Raw genomic sequence first — 27,050 nt, 5'->3', positions numbered from 1 at the left:
AAGGACAAGAGAACGGCTGAAGGCGGCGAAAGGGCAGGAGGGAGGATCGGGCTGTGCAGGGCAGCAGGGAGAGAAGCCGTGAGGTGGGCGTTTGGATCCAGGTGGGCACTGCCACAGCCCTCTCAAGAAGAGGTTTTTGTGCTGCCAGGGGAGATTTCATGCACTGCCAGCCCGCACTTGCACACAGCGTGTCCTTATCGTGGAAAGAATGGATGAAAACCAAGCAAGCACCGCAGAAAGACAGACTGACAGCTCATCAAGTAAAAGCACTGTTCCATCCACGCTCCCTCCCCCAGCAGACATCATTCTGCACCTAATCCCCAGCTGGAAAACAATGAGCATTTTCCCTCTTTTTCCATCCTTCCTCTTTGTCTGTTTTCATCTGCTTGTCCTGCACCAGCATAATCTGGCTTCACCACAGAGCTTACAAAACCAGTGCAGACAAGCACTTTGATCACATCCAGACCATCCAGGCAGAAAAATGAGGCAGCAATACTGATTTGTAACGAAACTGACTTTTATATAAATTATAAACCCATCCAGTTTAAAGCAGTTCAGTTGCAGCTGTGTCACTTAAGTCCGTAGAAGGCTGAGGCGTACATATCTCCTACAGTCATAAATTAACAATAATCAAGGAAGAGAAAGTTCAGATAAGGCTGCAAATACAACAAAAAAAATCCCTAAGTTTACTAGCCGTTAAAATAAAGTCATGATTATCAAGGATTGCAAAATATAAATGCAATTTTTGAACAGTTAAAAAGTACAAAAATGATGGACAACACAAATAAGCATTGTACAGTTTGTCCTATGTGTAGACAAAGCAGAGTAGGAGATTTCCACCCTTTATCTACATCAGACACTGATTTTAAGCCAAGAGGAGTTGAGGAAATCTGTAAAAGGATCGTGGCTCATGATCCCAGTAGTATAAAAGCAGTAATTTTTCAGTCTGTAAACAGTAGTCTTGGTAGCTTCTTCTAGGTATGTTTTTCAATTCATCACCCAAAGAAAATCCAAAACAAAAACAAATCCTAAGAGTGGAAAAAAGGGGAACAGCAGCAATGGGTTATAGTTTGAATTTCTTACCAGGTCCGTGTGGGACATATTCTGGAGGGGAAATGCTCTTTCATAAGAAATATATATATATTTAACTGTACACAATTTATAGGGGGAGAGAAACTCTCCCTCAACCAAGCCCTCCAGTCACTGGGTATGGAGTCATTTTTGTACACTGTTTCCTCCTAGAGAAACTACAGCTTGGGAAGAGACAGCCTCTGCTTTTAGAAACCACTGAGCAACCCCAACGTTCTGTGTTTGACAAGGCTGTCATTCCCAGTGGCTGGAAGTGGCAAGAGAACAGCAGCTGGCACTGAGAACAGTCAGAATTCCCTGTGCTGGAAGTGAGAGAGCCATGGTTCCATCCTGTCCCAGCCCCTCTCTCAGATGACACCAGTTCCCCCCCACAGTTTCAGTTCTGCTTCCAAGGGATGCAGGAAACCTTTTTTTAACCCAGCTTCTGCTTTCAGGCACACAGGAGGATTTTAAATGCTTGGTTCTCTTAATCTTAAACCTCACTTAGGTTGTCACCATTGCTTATTCATACAACTGAGTTCAATCTGGTGTAGCAGCAGTGGAAGGAAACTCCAGCCTGGATCAGCCCTGGGACTGTCCCTGTGTCACCTTTGCTGTGTTTGTGCAAAGCCCTCTGCAATTAGGGGGAGGGGACAGGGACAGCAGCAGTGCCACTGTGTCCCCTGACTGGGAAGGGCAGTGCCTGTTTCTGGCTCAGGGCTGTTCTGAACTGCCCCACCCCAGCACTGGGGTGGCTTTCACTCACCCTACACACCTGACAGGATCACCTTCAGTCACCAGCCTTGCTTTCATTTAAGGAGCACACCTTCCTTTCAAAAATGATATTTCTAAACAACATGACAGTTCTGTTTGCTTTTTTTTTTTTCCTTTTCTTTTTTTTTTTTTTTTCAGTAAAAGTATTACTATAAAGCAGACTTAACACATTTTGGTATTCCTCCAGCCCAGAGCACTTACCAGACATTGTGATTCAACCATCAGGACATCCTTTACAATTTGACAACCTGCAGACATTCTTCTTTCCCTTTCAGGATGGGGCAAAGCCAAACTAAATCCAGCAAGAGCAGCTATGGGACTTTTTTTTTTTTTTTAATACAGGGGATTTATTAAAAAAATACTCTCATCAACATTCTAGCATTACTAACAAAACAGAGGAGATGACAAAGGCAGTCAAGCTCTCTTCAAACTTTAAATCTAGACTCGGATACCTGTGGCTCTAAACCAGGAGATCAGGAATCTGTTGGGTCTGACCTGTCCCTTGTATTGCAGTTACATGACCTTTTTTTTTCTTGCCTATCAATTTTAGGCTGCATTGCTCTTTGAACATGAAAAAACCCAACAGAAACACAGATTCTGTGGGAGCAGATGATATGGTCACACTTTCTAACAGAAAGCTTCATGGGCCAGTGCTTGGATAATCAAAGTTCAACTGCAAAAAGCAAGCAGACAGGTACAAAAAGGATCTCAGCCTCAGACCACAGCGGAAGCAAAAGTTACCTCTGCCAACTTAAAACCAAAGCCAATAGGATTCCATTTCTATTAAAATATTGAAGTCTTAAAGTTTCAATAATCTAAATACACTTTTTAAAAGTCATGACGTTGCTGTTTGACATTAAACTGACATGATACCAGCGCAGTGTCACACTTCACTGCAGCCATTATTTACAAGGTCTCGCTTTGTCTTTTTTTGCTGAAACACCCATTCCCATCTCCCTCTGAAATTTGCTCCTTATCACATTTGCAGTTTTCCCAAGTTGTGCACAGACACCTCCTCCTTGGAGGATCCTGCCCCAGCTCCGGATAATTCCCAGCCCACCACGGAGGCCTCACCTCTCCCTGATGGACCAATATGGAATTCTGTCAGCAGGACCAGGTGGTTTGCAGACAAAACAGGCAGCTCCAAGCCAGGCTCAGTTCATCAGAGGTGGCTGAACGTGGACATCTACAATTCCTGCATTTCTAAGGCAAGGACCATACAAAAGTTATGAACACTGTATGGTGATGAAAATATCCTTGGAGATGGATGCTTTACACTGGATTGCTATTGCTGCTTCTAAAGACCATCTCCAGTTGGTTCTAGAGATCAAAAGGGAAGAAAGTGACTTTTCTCCTGTTGCAATATGCTTATGAACATGTATAAAAAGTGGTCAAACCCCAGGAAGGGTCCCTGCTTCTTTTATGTACAATAATTTAAATCAGCTCAATACATCTGTAATACCTAAAAAAATTGTTTCATGATTTTAAGTCCTTCATGCATTATGAGGAAGTTCTGGATTTAAGTGATGGTAGAGTGGATGTTGTTTCTGTCTGGGACTCTGGTGTCACTCCCCTGTGGAGTCTGTCAGGGATGCATTGCTCAAATCTTTAGTTTTTTAATGGTATCAAGTCTCTTTTTCAGCAGCTCTCCAATTTCCTGAACTGAGTGATGGTAACTGCTCTGGACCTTCCCTTGCACAGTCTTTGTAAACTTTTTTTCTTCCTGCAAAGTGCAAAAGAGAAATCATTCACTCCACAGCAACTGTTTAAATCCCCCTTTTAAACTTTCTCCAAGATCTCAAACAGCAGAAGGAAATTCCTGAGGACCACGGTGTTTGCACAGGGAATCTCTTACCTGTAAAAGCAGAGTGTCCTTGAGGGACAGCTCTTCAAGTTTTAGTGCAGTCAGAATGATTTCAAGCCCTTTGATATGATCTATTACATTGGAAGTTAATGTCTGGAGTTCAGTTACATAATCCAGGAAATGGGTAAATACAGGTGGCTACAAAAACAAACACAGGTCTTGAATTTATAAACACATATTAATGTCCATTTTCTATAACTCATTTTGTAATACACAATTCTCTTCCCACCAGTGCTAAGCTATAATTTAGCTACTCAGATAAACACTCCCAGCCGACAAGTTTACTGTGGTACATTCCAGGCAGGAAGGTCAATGACACTCCAAACTGTATTTCTCATTAAAAAACTGTCACATGATGTCACAGATATGACATGTCCCTGATTTCAAACAGCAAGAATTAGCCCCGAGTAACCATTACCCACATCAACCTCCACAAGTTTATGAAAACCAGTTCATGTTATCTACCCTGATTTTCTTTCAGAATAAATAAACTTCGATTAGGGGTGGGGGAAAAGAGAAAGAAACATTGTTTGTACCATTGCTACACTGCTTTCTTTTTTTTTCTTCTTCTTTTTTTGCAGGTTGGATTTAAAAGGTCGGAGGACACTGTCACAGTAACTGGATACCCACAGGGCAATGGAGATCGTCTGGAACAAAGGTAAAAATATGTTCTAAGTGGCTTTTAGAGGAGGCTTCTCAACTCATTTTAGTGTTCCTGGTAAAATTCAGCATGATTAAAATATGCACCAAAATCCCTCATGAGTTCTCTTGAGTATCTGAGATCAAACTTGCACTGTGTTTCAGTCCCAACATTTCTACCCCACAGCACTCCCAAATTTCTAGTTTTCAAAGGGGAAAAAAATACCTCAACAAAGAAGACTAAGTTTTCTAACAGGTTTGGATGAGTTTTCAAGGTGCCATCTCTGACTTCAATCAAATCACCTTTACATTTATTGAACAAGTCTGAAAAGAAAAAAGAAAAAAGCCTTACTTGAGGATGAGGGAGATCATCTTAAATGTGCATTTTCTGTACACCAGGTATCTGAGTGCAATGTGCAGAACTGTCAGGGCACTGACCACTGAGTCCTCTCCAACTCCTCTGAGTTTTGGCTCATTACAAACATTTCCACACCCCTGATGAGCCCCCCTGACCCAAGCACCAGGAGAAGAAGCTGCCCAGACTGGGAGATAAATGCACTGAAGGGCACAGCACGTTCTGAGCATGCAGCAGCTTCAGCACACAAGCCAAGGGCGATCCCAGCCTTGTTCTCAAGCTTTCACAGGGTCTGCAGATGCATCACCACAGCCCATCCCTGCAGACACTCCACAGCCATCCTCAGACAGCCAGGAAGCTCTGCCTCAGTGTCTGTTCTTGAGTTACCATTTACCTGTCAGTCGTTCTACTAAAGACTTGAAACTATTCCCTATTCTTTCCTGGATTTCTGCTGAATCTTCTGGAAAAAAAAAAAAGAAGTAAAAAATTATAAGCTACAAACTTCTCTTATTTTCTGCTTCCATAACTTCAAGAGGCATTTAAATGCAATTTAGTGTCAGTACTCAAAAGTAAATGCAACTGTTCTCAAAGAGGTGCCAGTATTACAGCACCATATACTGTAGAAAAATGAAGACTTACATAAAACATTAAATGAAGGCACTGGCTCTCAGATAATTTAGTTTCAGGCAGAAAATTAACACACAAGTAACAGTTTTGAGTCCATCTCCTCCAACGCCCAGCAGTTTTCAGACTCAACAGAGACATGTGGCTCCCTCCCACCACACACCATAGCAATGTGGTCAAACCCCTGCCCCAAACACTTACCTAAGCCATTGGTATCTAGTTCATAAATATCACTAACAAGATAAAACAAGCTAGTCTGGCACTGACAGCTGCCATTGCTGAAGAAGCCAGCCATTCGGGTAGGAGGAGGGCCAAGGACAGGATACTAGGCAAGAAGCAAAGAAAAAATAAAGGTGTTGCAGCTTTTCCTCATCCCACCCAGTGCCTGGCACATCTCCCAGTCAGTCACACACACAAACCCAGGGGCAGTTCAATGCACTCTGCAGCCTGCACGACGCATTCACAGCCAACCTTCGGGGAGAGCTTTTGCCTTACTGGTACCTGGATTTTTTGTTCTAGAAACTTCTTCCCTGAATCCACCGCCGCTTCCAGCTGCTGCAGCAGGGCTCGGATGGTGTCAATCTTGGACGAGACACCGTTCTCTGCAGTCTTTTCAGAGTTCTTTGGCTGGATGGTGTGACCAAGGGTTGGGAGTCCGCTCACCAGCCTCAACGTTAAAGAGCGGATTCGCAACCACAGCGTTTCCTCCTCCAGCGAGAGCTTCCGATGCTCCTCAGAAATGTCCCTAGAGAAAGGCACCAAAACTTTCAGGCAAATGCTCCAGGCACAAAAGCCTACCCAAAGCTCCCCAGTTCTGTATGATGAGGAAGGAGTGGTCAGAAATTCAGAAAAATTAATATCTAAAAGGGCAGCACTGCCAGACGTAGTGGATGGTGCTTAAGCCAGCCAGCTCAAGGAACACTGAAACATGGCAATTGCCCTGAAAGGAATTTCTTTGCTATGTGTCAGCTGAGGATATTTCTACTCACCTGTCTTTTGGATCCCAGCTAAACAAGACTGTCAGGTCTCTGTTGTCACGCAGATCTTTCCATGGAATGTCATCCTCCTCTGGGCTCAGACTCATGGACTTTATACTTTCTTCTAAACTGGTTGATCTGTAGGTAAGAACAAGCAAATCAAACCTCATCACTGCAGAGGGAAAGCAGCTCACTAACAGATCGTGTTCTGTGCACTGCTCAGCTCTTCCCACCGTCAGGAATGTGACACACACAGCACTGACAAGGATGTGAAGGGACAGCAAATCAGAATCATAGAATCCCCAAAGGTGGAGAAGTCCTTTAAGATCTCAAAGTCCAACCACCAATGCAGCACTGCCACCCATGGCCTCAGTGCCCTCCCACACGTTTTCTGAACACTTCCAGGCATGGTGACTCCACTGCTTCCCTGGGCAGCCCATTCCAACACCTGACAACCCTTCCCACAAAGGAAATTTTTTTAAACCTCCTCGGTGCAACCCGAGACCATTAAAATCAGAATGAAGCTTTAGAAGCAGAGCTGCAGCTCTGAGATTTCTGCAGGTGCAACTCCACAAAGGCCCTCTTGGCCCTTTCCCAGTTTTCCCATGGCAGGAGCTGTACTCACATATTTGCTTCAAGTAAGAGGTCCAGCAGCATCCGCTCGGTGCGAACCTGCGCGAAGTGAAGGGAGGAGTTCAGGCGGTTCCTGAAGGCGATGAACTCCGGGATCTTCTCGAACGCCCCGTACTTGTAGGCTTGGATGATGTATTCTGAGGTCTGCAACACAACACATGCCAGCTCTCCTTAGTGACTCCCCAAATTAGCAACAGCCAACAAGGTCGCTGACAAGGAACTGCATTTCTGTGGTTTTTATCAGCCCAGAGGTGCAGGACCTGGCAGATCCTCAATCCCTGGGAGGAGTTTGTGCTTCTGCTTCTCCAAGTCACCCAGGCAGTTTTGCTGCTTTAAATTGGGAATGCCCAGATGCTCCACGGGCAGTGAGGTTTAACAACCAAACCAACACGAGACATCATGTCGTCGTCACCACAATGAGAAATATTTCACAGAGAAGAGAAACTGTTGGAAGGGTTTTTTTTCCTTCTTTTTCCTTTTAGATGCATGATTCAAATAATTAAATCATTATTTCATTGTGAGAAATAATTCCAGGCAAAAGAAATCTAGCCCAGATTTTCTGGAACTGACTTGGATGTACATCACCATATCACCACAACATAGATGAAAAAAAAAAATTACTCACACATTTTTTATTTCTCTTTTTTATTAGAGTTTGAATACAGTATAACACAGTGTGTACACAAACACCAAAGGAAGCTCTCAGGGTCCATGGGATATTTTGCTTTCTCTCTGATGAAATGCAGCAATACAAGGCAGGCAGCCAATATTTCACTTCAGTCCAAGCAATCTCCAAAAAAAGAGATTTTTATGATGAAGGAACTCCAGACAAGCAGTGTTTTAATGAAAATGTCTAACTGTAGACACAGAGTGGACTATTTCTGCTCCTAGCCATGAGTGATAGCTGAGTTTTTACCTCAGAATTACTCCACAACTGAGAAATTCTGGCAAATCAACTATTTTCTTCTGAATAAGTTTATGAACTGCACTGAAGATGAAAAGGTTTCTGCTTAACTGAATTCTATATAGTCTTAACAGGCTCAACTTGTCTGGAAGGCTCTGAGAGACAACAAGAAAACACTCACAGATCTAAAACTCCTTCTTTTTTTCCCCTCCAAACCAAGAAATGTCCTCTAGGGAGCTGTCTTTATTTTTTTCCCCCTTAAGTAATTTTGTTATTTGCACTGAATGAAAAAATATGCCAAATATTCAACAACATACCCTCTGATCAACAGCCTTGCAGAGGTGACTGTCAGGGACTGGGCTATGGGCTCTAATTCAACTGCATCCACATGGTTTTTAAATCCCCCCAGGACACGCTGGAGTGGTTTGCCTGCAGTATCTGGAGAGATTAAAGATGGATGGACACAAGAAAATTAGAGAGATTACTGGTGATTCTGCATAGCTGAAGGAGGACTATCTTGAGGAGGACACAGCTGCCTTTTTAGTTTTGGCCAAATATAGCAATGCTGTCTTCTCTCTCCCCCCTGTCCTTGGCATCCTCTCCCAGAGCAGGAATAGTGGCAGGATTGCACAGCAGCCTACATGGCTGTTACTCATGGGATCACTGTGACACAGGATTCACGTCAGGCTGGGAAGTTCAGCAAGTCAGGAGAATGGATTTATCCAAAGCAAGAAGTCTGATTCAGGAGCTCTATTTTTATGCCAGACTTCATTTACATCCCACACTTCCTGCTCCAGGCAGAGTCCCACACACAGCTCTGTGCTGTGACATTCCAGCTAATCTCAGCATCAACCTAGGGAAGAGCAGGCAGCAGCAGAAATCTGTAAAAAAGGGAACTTTTAAAGGACAGACACCTTTAAACACTGCAGATGTGATTGTGGGGCTTGAGTGGGAGCTGCTCCAAGCACCCTGAGCACAAAGGGGCAGCCCCAGCAGAACCACAGCAGCACAGAAACTGGGAGTAGATCCTGACCTTGTGACATGTTTTATAGCAAGGAATCCTTCTTCATCCCCACTCTTGTCACACCATCATCCTCATGGAACAGCAGCCTGAACTGAGCCTTCACCTCCTGCAATTCATGGTTGCAAGAACAGCTTTTGAGGCACTTCCCATCAAAAGGATCTTAAGGAGACAAGCACTGCAAATGTCCAGAGCAGGAGAGATTGGGAGACCTGAGAGCAACATCAGCAATACCATCTCCAAGGTATGATGTAAGTGGTTCCAGAGTCCCATCCTCATCTTGTCACATGGGGAATTCTGTCCTCCTGCTGGCCTCTTGAAATCCCAACATTTGAAGGTGCAGCAGCAAGGCAACACCTTTTTGGGATTTCTGGAACACGAGTTGTGTTTTCCTGCCAACAGCCACTGGAGACATCCAACTCTTCTCTGCCACAACCACCATCATTCATGCCAGAGAATAACCTGCTCCCAAGGGAACCACACCTCAGTTACTTCAGATTGTTTTCCATGGAAAGATGATTTCTTGATGCTTTACAACACCCAAGTGTTCCCAAGCAGAGGAATCACATCCAGAAGTTTTTTTTCACTTTTCCACCTGGCGCCCAGCAGTCGTGGGTTTCATTCAGACAGTTGGTTCCAGGAATGTTTTTCATTAACATCCACCAAATGACTTTTAAACAAGACTGAAAAGTTACACCTTAGTGAAAAAAAAAAGGTGTCTGGATCCAGGACTTCGCTCCCAGGAATCCAAAGCTTATTAGCAAGTAGGAAAAAATGAGTGAGGGATGGAGAGCAGAGTGAGCTCCCATCCCACTGAACAATCCATGTGCATCCCTCAGGAAAACCTCTGTGTCAGACACAGCTCACAGGAACTGGGCACAGGGAAATGGCCATGGCAACCTGTACACAGGAACCACCTGGGCTGCCAACAGAGCAAGCTGCTGCTTCTGAGTGATTTCTGTGTGAGAACCTTTACTGCTCAGTACAGACAATTCCTGTGGTTTTATCTATTGCTGGAATAGTGGGAAAGCAAATTGTGTGACTGCAGAGCCAACTTAGACAGTGGCTGACTGGCAGATTTAAAACTGGCTGGCACCTTTGTTTCTTAGAAAGTAAAAATAATCTTCTTCACCTACCTTTCAACAGTGCCCATCCAGGGTGTGAAATACAAATTCACAGGATATATTCCCACTCCTCAGAATGGGAAGGTCCCTTTAAAGCACCCCTCACCATCCACTGAAAACACACAGCTCCAGTGATTGTAACATAAAGGATTCATCATGTGCCATCCCCATCCTGGCCCATCATCACTGGCTGCTGCCTTACTTTCCAAAATGCCAAATTTATGACACCAGCACTTATTTCCACAAGATATTCTGCTTCAATTATTGCATAAAATCACAAACATTAATTTAAAAGCAATCATACCCATTTTATGAGGAGCATTAAAACTGGCTTTGACAGAAAGGAAGCTGAAGCAAAACCTCATGTAACAGCAACTCACAAATCCTTGTAGTAGGAAATGCAGGCTGAGACAACCTTTACTACAAAGCTGCACATACTACTTTGTTATGCTTTAAACCACTACATTTGCACAAGCCTTGCACAGGGCTTCTCTAAAGCCCTAAAGCTTCTCAAAGACACTTTGCTGTGTGACAAGGTCATGGAGGGGGTTTCTTTCAACTTACATCTTTCTGGTTGGAGTGGAAAAACCTGAGTGCAAAGTTGCAGGATTGGGAAGCAGCAGCGTAGTGGCCCAGGGAGCCGGCGTAGCGTGTCAGGAGATAACTGCAACAAACAGCACGAGGCAAATGTCAGCCACTGCCCTGGCAAGCAGCTGCACAGGAGACATCTGGGCATTTAACAGCATTAAGAGCATTCATGGGCAAGTTCAGGCTTTTAGTGGAATGAATTCCCAATTTTTTTAAAGCAGTATGTGAGGGCTTGGAGTTCTTTCTTCACGTTAAGGGTGTAAGAGCTGCTCTGTGAGAGATCCCCAGTCACACCAGGGTGTCTTGGCTTTCATGGGTGTTCCCAAGCTGGAACACCAAGTTGTGACTGGCAGCCAGCCAGCCATTTCACCAATTTCCTTCAGATTAATTAATACTCTAAAAAAATCCAACACAGCTCAAAATCTCATGGGCGAAGACACCCTAGAGAAAGGGGGAGCATGCAGTGGACGCGCCTCCCAAAAACCCCAGAACATTTTTGCACAACAGGACACAAAAATGTGACAATGTGCTGAAATCTGGGTGGCAGAGGGTGCTTCAGCTGCCAGGATGGGGCCAGCAGGAGCGATTGATTATTCTCAGTATGTACCACCCACCCGATGGTGTCGTGCTGGATGTGCTTGGCGTCCAGGCTGGAGTAGAGCTCCGAGACGGGCTCGAAGGCGCCGAGCCTGCAGTAGATCCGGATGAGCAGCAGCTTAAACTGAGCATTGGAGGGACTGTGAGACAGCCCCTCCTCCAAGAGAGTCAGGCACTGCCACACAGCTGCCTCTTCACCTGGTGACAGACACAGCACAGGCAGGTGTGAGCAGGGACAGGCGCTGGCACAATTCCCTCTGCCCGCGTTGCACAAGGCTCAGAGCGCTGCCAGGGATTTCAGTGTGCCCAAAGAACACCTGCTCCAGCACTCCAGCTGCTCCCTGAGGGAATGCTGGGGGAATAATCCCTCCCAGGGAATATCTAGCTCACATCTGCACAGAGCACACTGCAGGCAAAGTGACCTTCCCTGATGAATCCTGGGCTGTTTGGGAATTCCAGCTTGCACATTGAAAAACAGCCAGAAATTGAAGAGCCCACATCCACCTTCCTGCCAGAAACCTGACCATGGATTTAGTCAGGCTGAAGACTAAATCTTCCTTGGCAAAGACAAGAGTGTAACAGATAACATGGAAGGGCAGGAGTATACATGTGGACACCCAGCACTGGCCACTGTGGGATTAAGAGTCTAACACAGGGAGCAGGGGTGGAGTACAGACAAATTTAATTCAGGGAACAGGTTCCAGCAAGTCTAGAAACACGGGATCCAAAAGACAGAGTATGTCAGGAAGGGAAAGAAATGCTCTCAAAACACTTCTGCTATCAGAAAAGAGTTATCAGCAGAATTTGTGTAAAGGGAGAGAAAAAAGGACTTAATCAGAAAAATTAAATCTGTTCACAGAGATCAGTGAGATTCAGGGCAAACACCAGCTGATCAGAGGGACTCCTGAAATACCTCATATTGCAAAAAAAACCCACAAAACAACCCAGAAAGCTCCAGGCCTAACAAGCCATGCCAAGCATTCACTGGCCACAGGGACACAGCCTCCCTGTCCCAGCCTCACACAGAGATATTGGAGCAAGGCACAATTTTGGGAACATACCTTCCAGCCACAGATCAAGCAGCAGGTGAACTGCAAGCAGGCAGTAATAATCTGAAAACTGCAATTCAGTTTTCAAACAAGATTTCCCTAAAAAGAGAAAAAAACCCAGTTACCCTTGAATTACTAAAACTAATTATTCATTGCTGCCAGCTGATCTCACAGTCAGGGTTATTGAGTGGCACCAGGATCAGAGAGCACCACATTTTAATTTATAAAATCAGAACTGTCTTAAAATCCAAACAACTTCACACATCACTGAGTGGCCTTTGGGGCACTTCAAACATTGACATCTGCTGGAAGAAGAATTGACTCCCACAGCTGCAAGATTTACAAATTAATAACTCCTGACCACAAATGTGTCCTATGCGCTTCAGTGAGAAAACCTGGCTTTGCTTAAAAGCACAGGCAATCCTGCAAAGTCCAAACAGACCATCTGAACTACCCAGGAAAGCCTCATTTATCTTTAAGATACATGGCTGAAAAGAAAATAAAAGGAACCACAATTCAGGGAAGGTGAAGGGGAGAATCAGAAAGGAGAAAACCAAGTTTTATCAGATTTTCCTCACCAAACTCCAGCCCGTGGCGGTATCTCAGCATCAGCTCCCGCACCACTGCCAGCTTCTGCTTCTTCTCCATGGCGTGGTAGATCCCCAGCAGCCTGGAGAGCTGCACCACACACAGGTGCTGCTGCAGGGCCTTGATGTCACCTGGCAGAGCCACCTCGTTCTCGGCCGCCGCCGCCAGCGGGATCACGTCCAGCAGCTGCCGGATGAACTGCAAGAGACACCCCCATGTCACAGACATGTTTGATGGAAAATCTTTTCCTCAGGATCTTTTCTCCTGAGAAGCTGAGAGGCCTCAGAAACAAAATGTAAACTGATTATCTGCTGCTGTGGAATGCAACAGGTGCATCTTTGACTGGTCTCATGTGGCTGTTTTTAATTAATGGCCAATGAAAGTCCAGCTGTCCAGACTCTCTGGTCAGTCACAAGATTTTATTATCATTCCATTCCTTTCTATTCCTTGCTAGCCTTCTGATTAAATAATTTCTTCTATTATTTTAGAACAGTTTTACTATATAATTTTCTTATAATATAATATATATCATAAAAAAATAAATCAGCCTTCTGAAACATGAAGATTCTCATCTCTTCCCTTGTCGTGGGACCCCTGTGAACCACCACACCAGTGGCAAAGGCTGCAGGGCTGCACCACAAGGTGGGGAAGCAGCATTTCCTCCCTCCAATCAAACCAAAAAAAGGCAAGGTGGGAATATCCATGTTGATGCCACACTGACTCCATGGTTCAAGAGCAGCCTTTGAGATTTTGAGTTGCTCAGTATTTTTTTTTTTTGAGTTGCTTGAGGTTTTATTAGGTTTCATCAAACAGATGGAGGGTAGAAAAATCAGAGGTAGGTTTCCAATTCATTGATACACCAGGGAGTTCAAGCACCTGTTAACACTCGTGGTAATAAGAGATGCAATTAAAATAATTAGTTACTGACAGCCTTCTCAGCACACTTCCAGGCAATGATGGTTTTGCACTGTTACATTTTCCCTCAGCTCTGAAGCAATGTGCAGTTCTCAGTGAGGTCATCAAGTCTGATTAATGACTTCTTTTTGCAATTAAGCTGTAAGAAAAGCAGCTTCTGATTGTTTAGTTTTAATGGGAGACAAAAAACTCCTCACAACACACAGGGCTGGGCAGCAGCTTCTTGCCCTAAAACCCAACATTGTCTGCAAACTGAAACCTGAGTTAAAGCCAATGAATTTGGTTTTACTACACTTGGTACTGACACAGAAGAGCTGCATCAAATGCAAGCCTGAGGCAAAAAGCTCAGGAGCAGCACCCAAGCACAACACACACCAATTCCAGTTTTCCCAAAGAATTTGATGAATGCTGTGTTGACAGATCTTTTCAGTCTGAAACTCTGCCAAGCTGAGCAAGGTCAACCACATCATTGGCTCTACTGTCCAATTTACACCTCTAGGAAGTCAAGGCTGGTGTTGTGACCATTATTTCTGGACTATCTCACATGTCAGTGGCCCAGCAAGATCATGATCTCAGCTACTGAAGTGGAACTCTCTTGTCAAACCTCCTCAGCTCCTCGTGTCCTTGACCAAGCTAAACTGCTGCAGATGCTGCTTCAGGGACAACCAGAACACCAATACATCAGTTTGACACAATATATATTCCAGAATATATTCAGTAAATCAGCAGCAGTTTTAAGGCCAGACAAGAGAATTTTAAAGTCAGAATCATGGTTTTACAAACACTGTGACAAAACTGAAGTCTGAAATATATTTTTTCCACTTCTGGTTTTGAATTTGCTGTCTGGAAAGTTAGGATGAAACCTGTTCAGTACTTCAGGGTTCCTTTACAATGGAATCACGATTTCCAGGACTAGGAGTTCAATATCCTGCTGGCCACATCTCTGGCCAGTGGGCTAAAACCACACCTTCAAACATAAAACATCAACAACAGTCACCCCTGCCAGAGCCACTGCTCCCCTCAGCAGTGGGGCTGTGGGAAGAGCTTGCATTAGGAGTCAAAAAATACTTTAATAAACCAAGAGAACTTTGCTACCTACACTTTGTTTACCAACATTTTATCCCCAGGCTCTGGCTGATCCTGGATTCTCTGCCCTCCCCAGCACTGATCCCTGGACACAATGGCTCAGACAAACACTGGGGTGAGTGACAGAATTCCCAGCTGCTGAAGTCACTCCAGGCTGCTCATGACTCTGCACAAATGGGCTTTTCAGAGAAACTCTTTTCCAGAGAGTTGTTTCAGAAAGAGATTCTGGAAAAAACTGCCATAGGTGCCTCCATGACCCCTGGATTGGGGTCACTGTGTCCCTTCTTTGGCACTGCCACAGCCAAGCAAAACATCTGTGACATCCCTGCATGGGATGAGGGGGCAGTTTCTTCCCATTAAACAGAAACTTTGAGCTGAAAGCACCCTGACACCTTGAAAAATGGGAATAAAAAAGCCAAAGGAATACCAGATCTGAGACTCTGCAGGATCAAACTTAGCTTTAAAGCTCCAGTAAAAATCCTCTGAAACTTCTCAAGTGTTCAGATGTTCATGATATTTTCTACAGCACAAAGAGTTCTCTGAATTTCAAGCTGAAAGTAAAAATTTGATGTTTCCAGTCTTTTAATATGATCCACAGGTATTTTAAGATAAAGGGAGCAGAGTGCAAACAACCACTGCAGTTCCTGCCACCACTTGGTATTTCCTTACCTTTGTGTACTGGCTGGGTGGGAGGAGATCCACAAACACTTTGAGATCAGTAAAACAGCAGGGCTTGTCCCCAAATTTTTTGAAGTACTGGAACATTAGTTCTTCTGGATCACCTAGGAAAAAGGCCAGGTCACCTTTTTAACACCCTCCAGTAGAAGTGAAATCTGTAAAATCACTATGACAAATCTCTGTTCATTCTTTCTTTTTTCCCCCCCCTTCAAGATTACAGAGTGATTTAGAAAGCAGAGAGCTGCACTAGTGCAGATTTTAACAGAGCCTCAATGTCTCTGGTAACCAAAGCCACAATAAAAAGAGCCCAAGAGCTTCATTCAAGCTCCTTTAGCAGATAAGAGCTCAGCAACCCAGGCAGGCACATGCAGCCTCCACTTATCTCCCCACGGCTTCTTTTGGGATGGAAAAACAAAAGGAATTAGGAAATAGCACAGATGTTGCTCTAATCACATTCCCTTTCGTGGATTCCCTAAATGCCATTTTGTGATGCAGGTTTTTAAAAAGCAAAACCTGGCCTCGTTGCCATAAAAACTTAAGTCAAAACCCAGCCAGAGATTCCAGCACCAACAGCAAGACTTTCCACGAGGAATACAGTGTGAGTGACTGGATGCTCCTAAATCCCTGAGGTCCTTCTCAATACTCCAGGGCCTGGAAAAGTCAGCAGGGAGCTTATCTGAAAATACCTTCCTTCCTTCAAAGTTCATCTTCCAATGCTTTTCAAATTCTTTACATACACAACAACAGGTTATCATTTCCTAACGAAACCTGTCTGTAACTCAGTGATTTAGCAGCAGGTTTGTGCTCTGTCTGCCTCTGTGCAGAGAGCAGCTCCTGCCCCAGGAGGTTCTTACCCAGCTTGTACTCATCATTGCAGCCCCTGTGTCGCAGGCGCCTGATCAGCTCCAGCTTGGCCAAGTACGGTCCCCGCAGCGGCCGCGAGCTCTTGGACTCCTCTGCTATCCTCTCCTCGATGAAATTCACAGCCTGCTCGATGGAGCAGTGCACCTCCCCCTCCAGAGAGCTGCAACCACACAGACAAAAGATTCTTGGAGAGGTCTCGCTGATAAAACACGCTCAGCACGCTCCCCGACAGGGAAATGATGGATTCTGCAACTCAGCTGCCACAGAAAGCGTGAGCTGGAAGAGTTCTATGATGTACAAACTACTTCCATGAACTATTCCCAGCCTCCAGATAAAAGCAGGGAAAACACACCAAACAAAGCAGGGAAAACACATCATTTGGGCTCTGACATCAATAACTCACTCTAATACTGAATATATGAACCCAAACAATTTGCTGTAGCACAAAGGGAAAACAAATCCACAGCAAAATTTTCAACTTACTGCTCTTCCTCTGCTGGAGGTGTCCAGGATTCATCAATGAGTTGAAACACTGAATCAAAGTAAGTTATATAAAACTGCCAATCATCTGAGCTGAAACAAAAATCAGGCACAGGACAAAATTTAGGGAATTGCCAAAACAATTAACAGCTAAAGCTACGTTTCTTGCCAAAGCTGAATTAAGGAATAACACATAATCATATTACAGAAAAAACTCCAATTGTAATCATAAAATTGTTTCTCCTTGAAAAGGAGCACCATCATACTGAATTTCTGGAAACATATTAAGCAAAACCATTTCAATTCAAAAGTGAGGCAAGCTGTGAACTCTCCTCCTAAAATTCACATTCCAATCACAGCTCAGCAACATCCCCACAAAACGTGAAGGCAGAAGTTTCTCTTCTGCATTTAACTTATATCTAAGATGAAAGCACAGCTAAATTCAAAAGCAAACACCACATCTCTGCTGACAGTTCTGAGACAGATTTGATCACACTGGAATGTTCTGTCTCCTGATGCATCTGCTCCAAGCAATAAATACATTTCCCATGATGAAGTCTGGCCAAATGGGAGAAATTCAGATGTAGAAAATTTAATGTAAATCACAGACAGGATGAGAACTGCAAAATCAGAGCTAGACAATCAGCACAGAACTTAGAAATAAGGAGTTAAACAACCTTTTATTGCGTTAATGTGTTGCCAAATTCTGCCTGAAAAAAGCAGCAACTCCAGTCCTGACCCTGACTCTCCCTGACCTTCACCGTGCCTGGCTTCAGAGTGGAAAAGCTTCCCAATATTCTCCTATTTTAACCAGAAAAGCCACCAAACAAGGCCATTCCCAACCAGGTGAAGGTTTTATCTCTTTGCAGGACTGCAGGAATCCTCTCTCACTTTTTGAGCAGCAGCCTCCTGGCCAGCGCGTTGCACTCGGGCCACCGGTGCAGCTTCTTGTACATGGCCATGCACTTGTTCTCCCGGCTCTGCAGCTCACTTGTCAGCTTCTCTGCACAAAAAAACATGGACAGCTCAGCTCAGCCCTGCTCAAACCTCCTCATTCCAGCCCAGCACCAAAGCAGGTCTAACACAGCAGCAGCCCTCAAAGATATCCCATGGAAATCTCCACATCCCAACTCCAAGTGCATTTTAATCTTCAGTTCGACTCCTCTAAAATGCAGATATTGAAGATTTTTCAGTTTTGAAGATGGCAGCTACGACAAAGAACACAATCCAAATTTACCACTGCAAAGCTCAGCCTGAGTAGTGTTTAAATACCATAAACAAAGGTAAAACCAGGTTGCACAAACACCTCCAGAGTTTACACTGAGGTTAAAACTGGTGCTAAGTCAGGCTTCCTAATTTTTTTTTTTTTTTGAAGTAGTGGACAAGTCTGAAGTGAAGGGGGACTGCTGTATTCTCCACATTACTCTGATTTAACACAGAATAAATTACCTCCAAGTTTTCCCCTCACAACATCTAAGGCTTCCTTGTACTTCTCCAAACGTTCCAGGATCATGTAGTACAGTTCCACCTTAAGAGAAAGATTAAACTGCAATCAAATTTGCCAGGAAGATCATACCCAGGTGTGCCAAAAGAGAAAACTGGGGATATCAGGCCTGCAAAGCTATCTTTAGTATCCCAAAGGGTGCAAGACTCAAATTTAGGTCTTTTTTTCCATTCTTAGTCCTCAGGTTTTTCATGGGGCCTTCCAGAGAGCAAAACACTTCATCAGTCAAATCAAACACCAAAAATTGCCTCAGCCACAGGATTCTGAGGCCCCCTGATTTTGGTTTTCCTTCTGTCCCCTACATTCACATTTAATTCCAAACCACTGTTGATTATTTTAAGTTTTCCAAGGTAATCAAGTTTCCTTAACAGTGCATTCCTTGTCTGAACAAAGCTCAAACCAAGCCTTACTTCAGCTTCAGCTTCAATCTTGTCCTCTTTCACCATTTTTTCCACCATTCTTTCAGCAAGTGGCAAAAACATTGTCTTGGAGAGGTTTTCATCCTGTGCTGAGATAGACTGAGGAAGAGAGGGATTATTGTAACAGCTCAGCAACTTGCTGTCATGTCCCACCCACTGCTCTTTTCACTTTAAAAGAGGAAAAAAAAACCCAACCCAGGTGCTCCAATGCCCCCCAGCCACCTGTTTTGGAGCTGCCATCTGTGTCTTGAGAGTGCAACTGCTCTGGGGAGAGGCAGCAATAAAATTGCTGCTGCACAGAAAAGCTCATTTTTGATCAGATCAACCAGAGCCCTGCATGTCTGAACACACAAACCTCGTGGTAAAAACATGGAGCCAGAACATTTTTGTGTTTTACACAGCACAGGATTTTAGAGGATGTGATTAAAACCCTCCAAGCTTATTTTTGTTTGATTTTATGTCTGATTTTTAGTGCCCAAATGTGCTGCCTCAACCAGCAGCAGCACAGCTGATCTGTGCCTATTCCTGCAGACTTGCTGCTAATTCCAGAGCTCTCATTTATTCCCTCCAAGAGCTTTTATAACCTCGTTAAAGAGGAACAATTCTGACTGAGAAACTGCAGATAGCTGAGGATTTATTCATTATCTCTGCCAAAAGGACAGGTGGACATTAGTGCAGATGAGAGAATAATTCAAGTTGTATAAAGGTGGTAAGGCAACAGTTAAATTGGATTATAAAAACACCTCAGAGTTTATTTTGAACCACAACAGTAATGTTACTTAAGGAGGGCTCAGCCTTTCTGCCAGCATCACAAAGAAACAGCTCAAACACACATTTTACCCAAAATCATCATGTTTTCCCTCAGAAAACATTTCTGCACCAGCACTGCAGTCAGAAAAGAAAAAAAAAAAAAAGAAGCAGCCAAACCCAATATTGCACACACCTGCATGATGAGGCTCATCACAGACCAAAAATAATATGGATTTTTGGGAACAATCTTATAAAGTGCCATTCCAGCCTGAAAAACAGAACACACAAGTTTCATCATCCCTGAAATAGATTTAATGCTCAGATCTGGTGATGGGCAGCAGTGATGGGAGGGGGTTTGCACAGGGCAGGATTTTCCCCACTCGTGAGTTCTTCCCTCCTAGCACAGATCCCTGAGGAAAACAGAGGGTGGAAATGTTTCCAAGGACTCTGTGTAGGTCTGATGAGAACAGCAGCAAGCACTGACTGCCCACACAGCTTGAACTGGAACTGGGAACTCCAGGAGGAAGCAGGTTTGCTCTTTGGGAATGAGGGGATTTCTCCAGTGCTGCAGGACACAGCAAACCCACCCCTGCTCCCAGGAACTGCCCTTCAGCTCTCACTTTACACCCACTGACACCCCCAAATTTGGGGTCACCTCCAGGTGCAAAGCAGGGGGAGCAAAGGTTCAGCAGAGAATTTGGCTGAATCAAAGCAGAGCCAAAGAATTCACAATTTTCCCTAACACATTAACAGCTAATCCCACATTTCCCTCACAGTGCCTGTATGTAACAAAGGACAAGACTTTTACCCCTACAAAATCTGTAATCAATTTCAAGAAACTACACACAATATTCTACCTCCACAGCTGGACTTTTGTCCCAACTCCCTGACTGCACTTGGCATTTTCCAGGGTTTTCAGCACAGGACACTGGGGTTTATTTTCATCCCCTAATTAGTCACCATCCACACATTCCTCACATCCCTAAATCCAAAAGCACAGGGCAACATCCCACTCTGACAATGTGATATTGATAATGATGATTTGATTCAATTGATATTGAAAGTAATTTAATGAGCTCCACATTTTGATGTCACTTCAGACATACAAAAGGTCACATAAATGTCAATTATTGTTATCTGTGGCATTTTCTCCACTCAGTGATTGTGATCTATCACATCTAAAGTTTGGGTTGTACCATGAGGTTTCTCATTTCAGGTACACCAGAACTCCTTTTAGCTATTTAAGCCAAACCTGTCACAGCAGGAACAAGAGGGAGTTTAGCACTTATTTCTTGGCTCTCTGTGCTCTTTTTTTTTTTTTACACAGAAGAGTGAGCACACAGGCCTTGAAAATCATCTTCCATTTACAGGCATTCTCCAGGCACCTCATTTGGAAAGGATGAAAACAAAACCAACCTATGTGAGTGACACTGTGCTGCCAGCTGACAGGGGATATTTCAAGTGCTTTTTAGTTTTTCTTCACTGAATGCCATCAATACATTATTTTAGGTACTCAGAAAGAGCGTGGGGAGGATTTATCTTCCTAAAGTTAACAGAGAACTGAGGCCAGAATCAAATGTGAAAACATGGATCAGATATGCCTATTCCAGAATTCCTTTATTTTCTACTGTAACTACAAAACCACAGATGAGTAAAAGACACAGCCTTAAGTTAACAAAACTTTTGTCTCAGACAACCCACCTCCAAAAATGAGGTTCAAACCTCTCTATAAAAACCAAGAGTTTACCTTCTGCATTAACCCAGCTCAGCTTTTGTGGAAGATTACTCATAACACATAAATGAGAGTAAAAGACAAGAGAAAAATACACTTCAAACCATCCAGAACACAAATTTTTGGTCATACCTGTTGCATTTTCTTGTATTCTCCAACCCTGGCATAGGCCATGAAGAGGTGGGAGTGATACTCTTCACTGTTGGGGACCTTCTTCACAGCTGCCTCATAAAGTTTAGTCACCAGCTCAGCTAAACCAAATCCAGATGCCAGAGTTAAGACCAACTTAGGAATATTTTAAAGCACAGCTCCCTAAAGAGCATCAGGGATGCTCTGAACAGGAATGAATTCCACTCATCAGCCCCAAAAATGGTGCTCTGTCCCCCAGGCACTGCAAACAGCAGGCAAAGGAGGAAAGTGCTTAAAAAACTCTAAATAAACCTCAATATAGACTTAAATCAAAATAGAGTTCAACAGCAGCAACTGAACTGCTCAGAAGAATTTTAGGTCTACTTTTAAAGTAGGTTTTTCTCTATTTTTGAGCATTGAAATGAATGAAGGTTTCTCCTGCTGGCAGAATGACTGCTCCATGTGAATCATGTATCAAAACAAACAGTTTCAGAGCCTAACAGCAAATTCATTATTCTTATCACAGGTTTACTCATATTAATCATATCCTGCTATTTCCCAATTGCCTATATCAGAACTCTAAACAATTGTTTCACACTAAACTTTTTAATAACAGTTCTATCATGATAAAATACTTCTGATAGTACAACATGCAAAACTTTCTTACATTTTCATCCTTCCATGTTGTTTTTTCTCACACAAACAATTGTAGCTCAGAGTAGGAACAGAAAAACAAATGTAATTTGCCTTTCACACAGTTTATACATCCCTGACACAAATATAAAAAACATCTAATGACAATTTTCTTGCAGGACCAAAAGTGGAAGTGCTTCACACCCACCAGTTCCTGAGTTACAGAGCTGAAAGATACAAAGCTCAGCTTAATGGAAGCTGTTAACAATCACAGAGAGGCTCCTGTCATTCATAGGGGTTTATGCTGAACTCAAAAATACACAAAAAATGTTGGTATTACTCAACAAATGATGCTTTAACTCCACAAACACACAAAGAAATCAACTAGGAGAACATAAGCAATTCTCTTTTGCAGACTGATGCAAACACCCTTTTCTGAAGCTGTTTCACCCCTCGATCATTTCTCCAGCAGTTCAACAATAAATTTTGGTGCTACCACCCACCAAACTCCACAATAAACACTGGTACCACCACACCACACTCCCCAAGAAGCTGCCAGAAACAAGAACTGTTTGAGCTGCAGAAAAGCAGGACAAGAGGGCTGGCATCTTTCAGAAAAGCACAGGAAACTTTCCTCCATCTCTCCAACACTGATGAGTCAGTATTTTCAAAATACAAATCACTGTGAGGAACCTGACAAAGCTGATGTGGCCAAACTGGGAGGTCAGGATTTCCCTCCTGTTTTTCACCACTTTCCTGAAGCTTTTCATCATGCCCTGTGGGATTTGTCATCTCTGTCACTCTACTGACAACAAATTCCTGTAGTTTCACTAACAAAAGTGAACTCCATGCTGCTGGATCGTTATCAACACGCTTCACTTAGGACCTGCCACACAATTGTGTTCATAACAAGCCCAAATGAGGATTTTTTTGCTTTATAAAGATCACTCCAGCTTTAAAGGCACTACAACAGGCATCACTTCAATTCTGAGCCTCTTAACAGTCTCTCACATACACAAATCCTGGATTTTACACTTTTCCCACCAAACTGTAGGGCACAAACCTTCTGGAAGAACACAAAGAGAGATTTCTGGGAGAGGAACAAACTCACGTCTGTGCATTTCCCGGTACAGAATGGTCAGTGCTTGCAAGGAATTGTCATCTGTGGGTTCAAGTGCTGCTACTTCTTGTGCCAGGGCATAGGCTTCATCCTGCTTGCCAGTCCTCTGCAAGCCAATGGCCTTCAGCACCTGTGGACACAACCCAGGCAGCTCTCAGAGACACAGTTTGCATTTGGAAACCCTCTCACTCCTGCTGGGAGCAGCCCAACCACCTCATTCCCTCTGCAGAACTCCAGGATTTATTAAGGGAAACCCCAAAATGCAACAGCATCAAAGAGAGGAACTGACTTCTTAATAAATGCTGAGGTTGCCCTGAGGCACCACCACATGATTTTCTCTACCTGGAGGCTGCAAACTGGCAATTTTCCTTAGTTTTCTTTCACTAACTGGCCAGAGAGAAGTGACATAAATGAGATTCAGGTCAATGACACTCTCTGCAGCTTGGGAAGCTTTCAAAATGTAGAAGTGGAGTGAACTGCAGAGGGAAACCCCCAGGGAAATGAGAAAAGCAGAAAGAGAGTCACACGTTCAGGAAAGGGAGGACCAGAACCCTTTCCCTCAGTAGGGAAGGTGGTGAACAAGCAAAAGAGCAAGTGCCTCCAAAATCATGGAATCCTGGAGTGCTTTGGGTTGGAAAATCATCCAGCTCCATACCCTGCCATGGGAAGGGATATTTCTACGGACCAAGTTGCTCCAAACTGGCCTTGACCAATTCCAGGGGCACCCACAGCTTCCCTGGGACACCTGCTCACCTTGGAATGTTCTCCTCAGACATTTCCTCCCAAGGAGATGCTCTGATCCAAACTCCTGCAGATGGGCATCCCAACTCCAGGGCTCCAAGAGGCATTTTTAAAGCCCAGCCCACCTGCAAAGGTCACCTGGAGTGGTGCTGACAATCAGCCCAGGTGGAACCAACACTCCAGTCCCTATCAGGTCATTTTCAGACAAGCAAGATTACAGGTGGGCTGGAACAGAGACATTCCAGAGGGCTCAGAAATCACTGTGGAGGCTCCCAGAGAAGGGACAGTGGAACACTCTTGAGGCTCAGGCAGAATGAGCTCAGTGGCACCCCCCAGTCCCACTCACCTTGGCACAGTGAAGGTCCTTGTGCTTTTTGAGCAGTTTATCTGCTTGCTGGATTGCCATTTTATTATTGCCATTATCGAGATAATCTGCAGGGGAAGAGCACACACAAAATCACACCAGAACACCAAGGCCATTCTGGAAAGCCACCTCCAATTTTACCAGAGAGCATCTGCTGTCACACCAGCAGCACAAACCACATTTTCCCTGTGCAGCTCCTCCTAAGCCAAACATTCAGGAAACTGTCATTTCAGGGATGAAGGATTCATCTCGTTGTACTGGTTTTAGTCACTCAAACAAACAAGCTTTTGTAATTACTCCACACAGATCATTACAGCAACAAAAGAGACCCATAATAGAGAGGATTCTGCAGAAACAGCTCTTTGCTGGCAGTGCAGCTCCAGTGCTTTAGCAGGAAAAGTAGAAATTAATTTGGTGTGTCTTTGGGAGACTTTCAATGACTTTTAACAGGCAGGAGGTTAGAAACCAAACACACACACACACCAGCAAAGTGGGAAACACTTGTTCATAGCATCCATACTGTGATGATGATGCTGAGCAAACCTGTCCCCCTGGAGTACCACTACCCTTCCACCAGACAGGTTTTGAAGACACAACTGTGAAGCATCAGCATTTCCTAGGGGGATATCCCACTATCTCCAGACCATTTTCTCCTTTTTTAGCTCAGAATTAAAATTTTCAGATTGATCTTCACGTTACTACACAATTACAAACAAGCAGTTTTAGGCCAGGACACGACCCCTACGTGCTCCCCTTCCCTCAAAAATCCCTCCTCCCTCAGCAAACCCAGCTTTGCTGCCCCTCATGTGCCAGGGGAAGGAAGGGGCTGCTCACACACTGCTCTGGCCTCTCTCCTGCCAGGTAACAGAAATGACACCACACACCTTTACCTCATCAAACCTCTCGCTCCCATTACGAGCCAGAACTCTTACTGAGAGGTGACCTTTGGCAATCCTCAGCAGAAATTGTGCATCTATTCTGATTTACACATTTACATTCAACAGCTCCCACATTTGCTCCTGTGGCCAGGTGGATGCTGTATTTAAAGCAGAGATAATTGGGCTCCTGAGCCTCTCACGAGGCAGCCCTTCCCCACTCACCAAAATAAACATTGTGGCATGAAATCCAGTCTGAAGCCACAAATTTCAACTTAGGAAAACCTCTGTGTCACCTCTCACATGAAAACTCTGAGGATTTCCCAGTGAAGAGCTTTCAAAGGTGTGGAACAGCACATCAGAGGCTTCTTGCTTTAAGGCTCTGTCACCCAGTTTAGTGACACACAAATTATCCCCCAGGCTGAGCTGCCTGACTGGGATTAACAGCTGTGCCAAGAACATCTCAGCATTGGGTGCTCCAAAGGAAATCAAATAACCCTCAAACCTCCCTAAAACCCAGCAGAATGAGGAGACTGCATTTTCCTAACGAGTCAGGTTGTTGGAAGCCAAAGCAGCTTCCAAAGGAAACGAAGATAAATGAAAATAAACTTCAGCCTATGCTAGCTCATAGGTGGGGATGTTCAAAGGCTGGAAATGCAACACCTGAACCTTCAGGTGAAGGGAGAACAAGTCAAGATCAGAGATAACCAGAGCTGTCGAGGAATCCTGGGGAAGCATGGGACAAACCCAGGCACACCTTGAAACCCAGAGGCAGCCCTTGGACCTCGCACTGCACCTCCCCAGCTGCTGAGGTGGGGAAGTTGTGTGTGTTTATCACACGTTTTATTTCGGCTTCTGCAGCACCACAGCCTGAGATCAAACCTTGCACTGCAGAGAATCCTTTCCAGAAGGAGCAGAAAGGAATGCTAAAGCTCTCTCCAAAATGAACAGAGCGAGATGCTCAACATCACCTGCTTCCATATCGGCTGAATTTACCCAGATTTTTCTGTTAGTACCGTTTCTCACACAGGTTATGACAGAAATAACTGCACGTCAATGAAACTGCCAATCACAGCACGGATAGAAAACTAAGGAAAAAAAAAAAACCTTAAAATCGTTACATAAAGACAAACTGCACCGAACTTGAACACTTCTAATCGAACAAAACCATCTTCCTCCCTTTCCCTGGAACCCACCGCGGACGCAGCCTGTACTGCACCATCCCTCTGCCCCGGCAAAGGACATCCCAAAGCACGCCCAGCCCAAACCAGGGCAGCTCTCCGCGTCTCTAGGGAGAGGTTTTTATCCCTGCTGAAAAAGTTAAGAACGTTTTCCCCAATCTCTATCAAATCTTCAGTTTTAGAGACGAAACGATACCGTAGCCCGGGGAACTGTTTTCCTTTTATTTCTCCATATTTGCATAGAGCCAAGCTTTGCCTACAACCTCCGAAGCAACCCCAAGAGCGCAGAATACCCGGGGACACAACAACGCCGGACAACTCCCAACGACACCGTCCCCTTCCACTTCTCTCCTGCCTCCCAATTAATTCCCCCAACAGCGTCACCGCTCCGTGCCACAACATCCAGCACAACTCCGGGGCATCCGCGGCTGCTCCTTCAGGGATTAATCCACTCCCGGCTCCTCCGCGGCAGCGCAAAAAGCTCCGGCCGGGGTCACCTCGGCTGCGGGCGGCGGCGGCTCCGCTCCCCCCGGGCCGAGGGGGCACCCCCGGGGCGCCGCGGGACCCCGGCCCGGCCGGGCGGGCGCCGCAGCCCCGCAGCCCCCGCGGGGCCGGGAGCGTGGGAGAGCCGCGGGGGGGGCCCGGCGGGGCGGCGGCGGCGGCGGGGCCGGGGCGGGGGCGCGGCGGGTCCGTACCGTAGATGGGCCGCAGGCGGCGGTCGTTGGGGTCCTGCACATGGCCCCGCGCCGCCATGATGAGAGCGCAGAACGCAGC

At 44.8% G+C, this 27,050-nt stretch overlaps 1 protein-coding gene across 2 annotated transcripts; it reads right to left on the bottom strand.

Moving 5' to 3' along the window:
* Positions 1-543: 543 nt before the first annotated feature.
* On the bottom strand, positions 544-27,041 carry NAA25 (N-alpha-acetyltransferase 25, NatB auxiliary subunit). 2 transcript variants are annotated; one of them, XM_084217208.1, is made up of 24 exons: positions 26,972-27,041; positions 24,203-24,288; positions 23,107-23,245; positions 21,366-21,484; positions 19,695-19,769; positions 18,743-18,850; positions 18,278-18,356; positions 17,720-17,831; positions 16,832-16,921; positions 16,339-16,508; positions 15,476-15,588; positions 12,796-13,003; positions 12,230-12,316; positions 11,186-11,366; positions 10,548-10,647; positions 6,927-7,078; positions 6,314-6,439; positions 5,826-6,069; positions 5,526-5,649; positions 5,095-5,160; positions 4,572-4,669; positions 4,243-4,353; positions 3,698-3,844; positions 544-3,565 (listed from the first exon to the last, which is right to left on the bottom strand). In XM_084217208.1, the coding sequence occupies exons 1-24, from the start codon at positions 27,027-27,029 to the stop codon at positions 3,443-3,445; spliced, it is 2,916 nt and encodes a 971-aa protein (XP_084073334.1). In that variant the 5' UTR covers positions 27,030-27,041; the 3' UTR covers positions 544-3,442. The 2 variants fall into 2 exon arrangements, with proteins under 2 accessions (XP_084073334.1, XP_084073335.1); XM_084217209.1 differs by having other exon boundaries at positions 5,095-5,157.
* Positions 27,042-27,050: the final 9 nt, after the last annotated feature.

The sequence above is a fragment of the Fringilla coelebs genome (assembly GCF_963513975.1).
Source record: "Fringilla coelebs genome assembly, chromosome: 17".
Lineage (NCBI taxonomy): Eukaryota > Metazoa > Chordata > Aves > Passeriformes > Fringillidae > Fringilla > Fringilla coelebs.
Note: the sequence above shows the minus strand (reverse complement) of the source record. Positions and strands in the feature narration are given on the sequence as shown.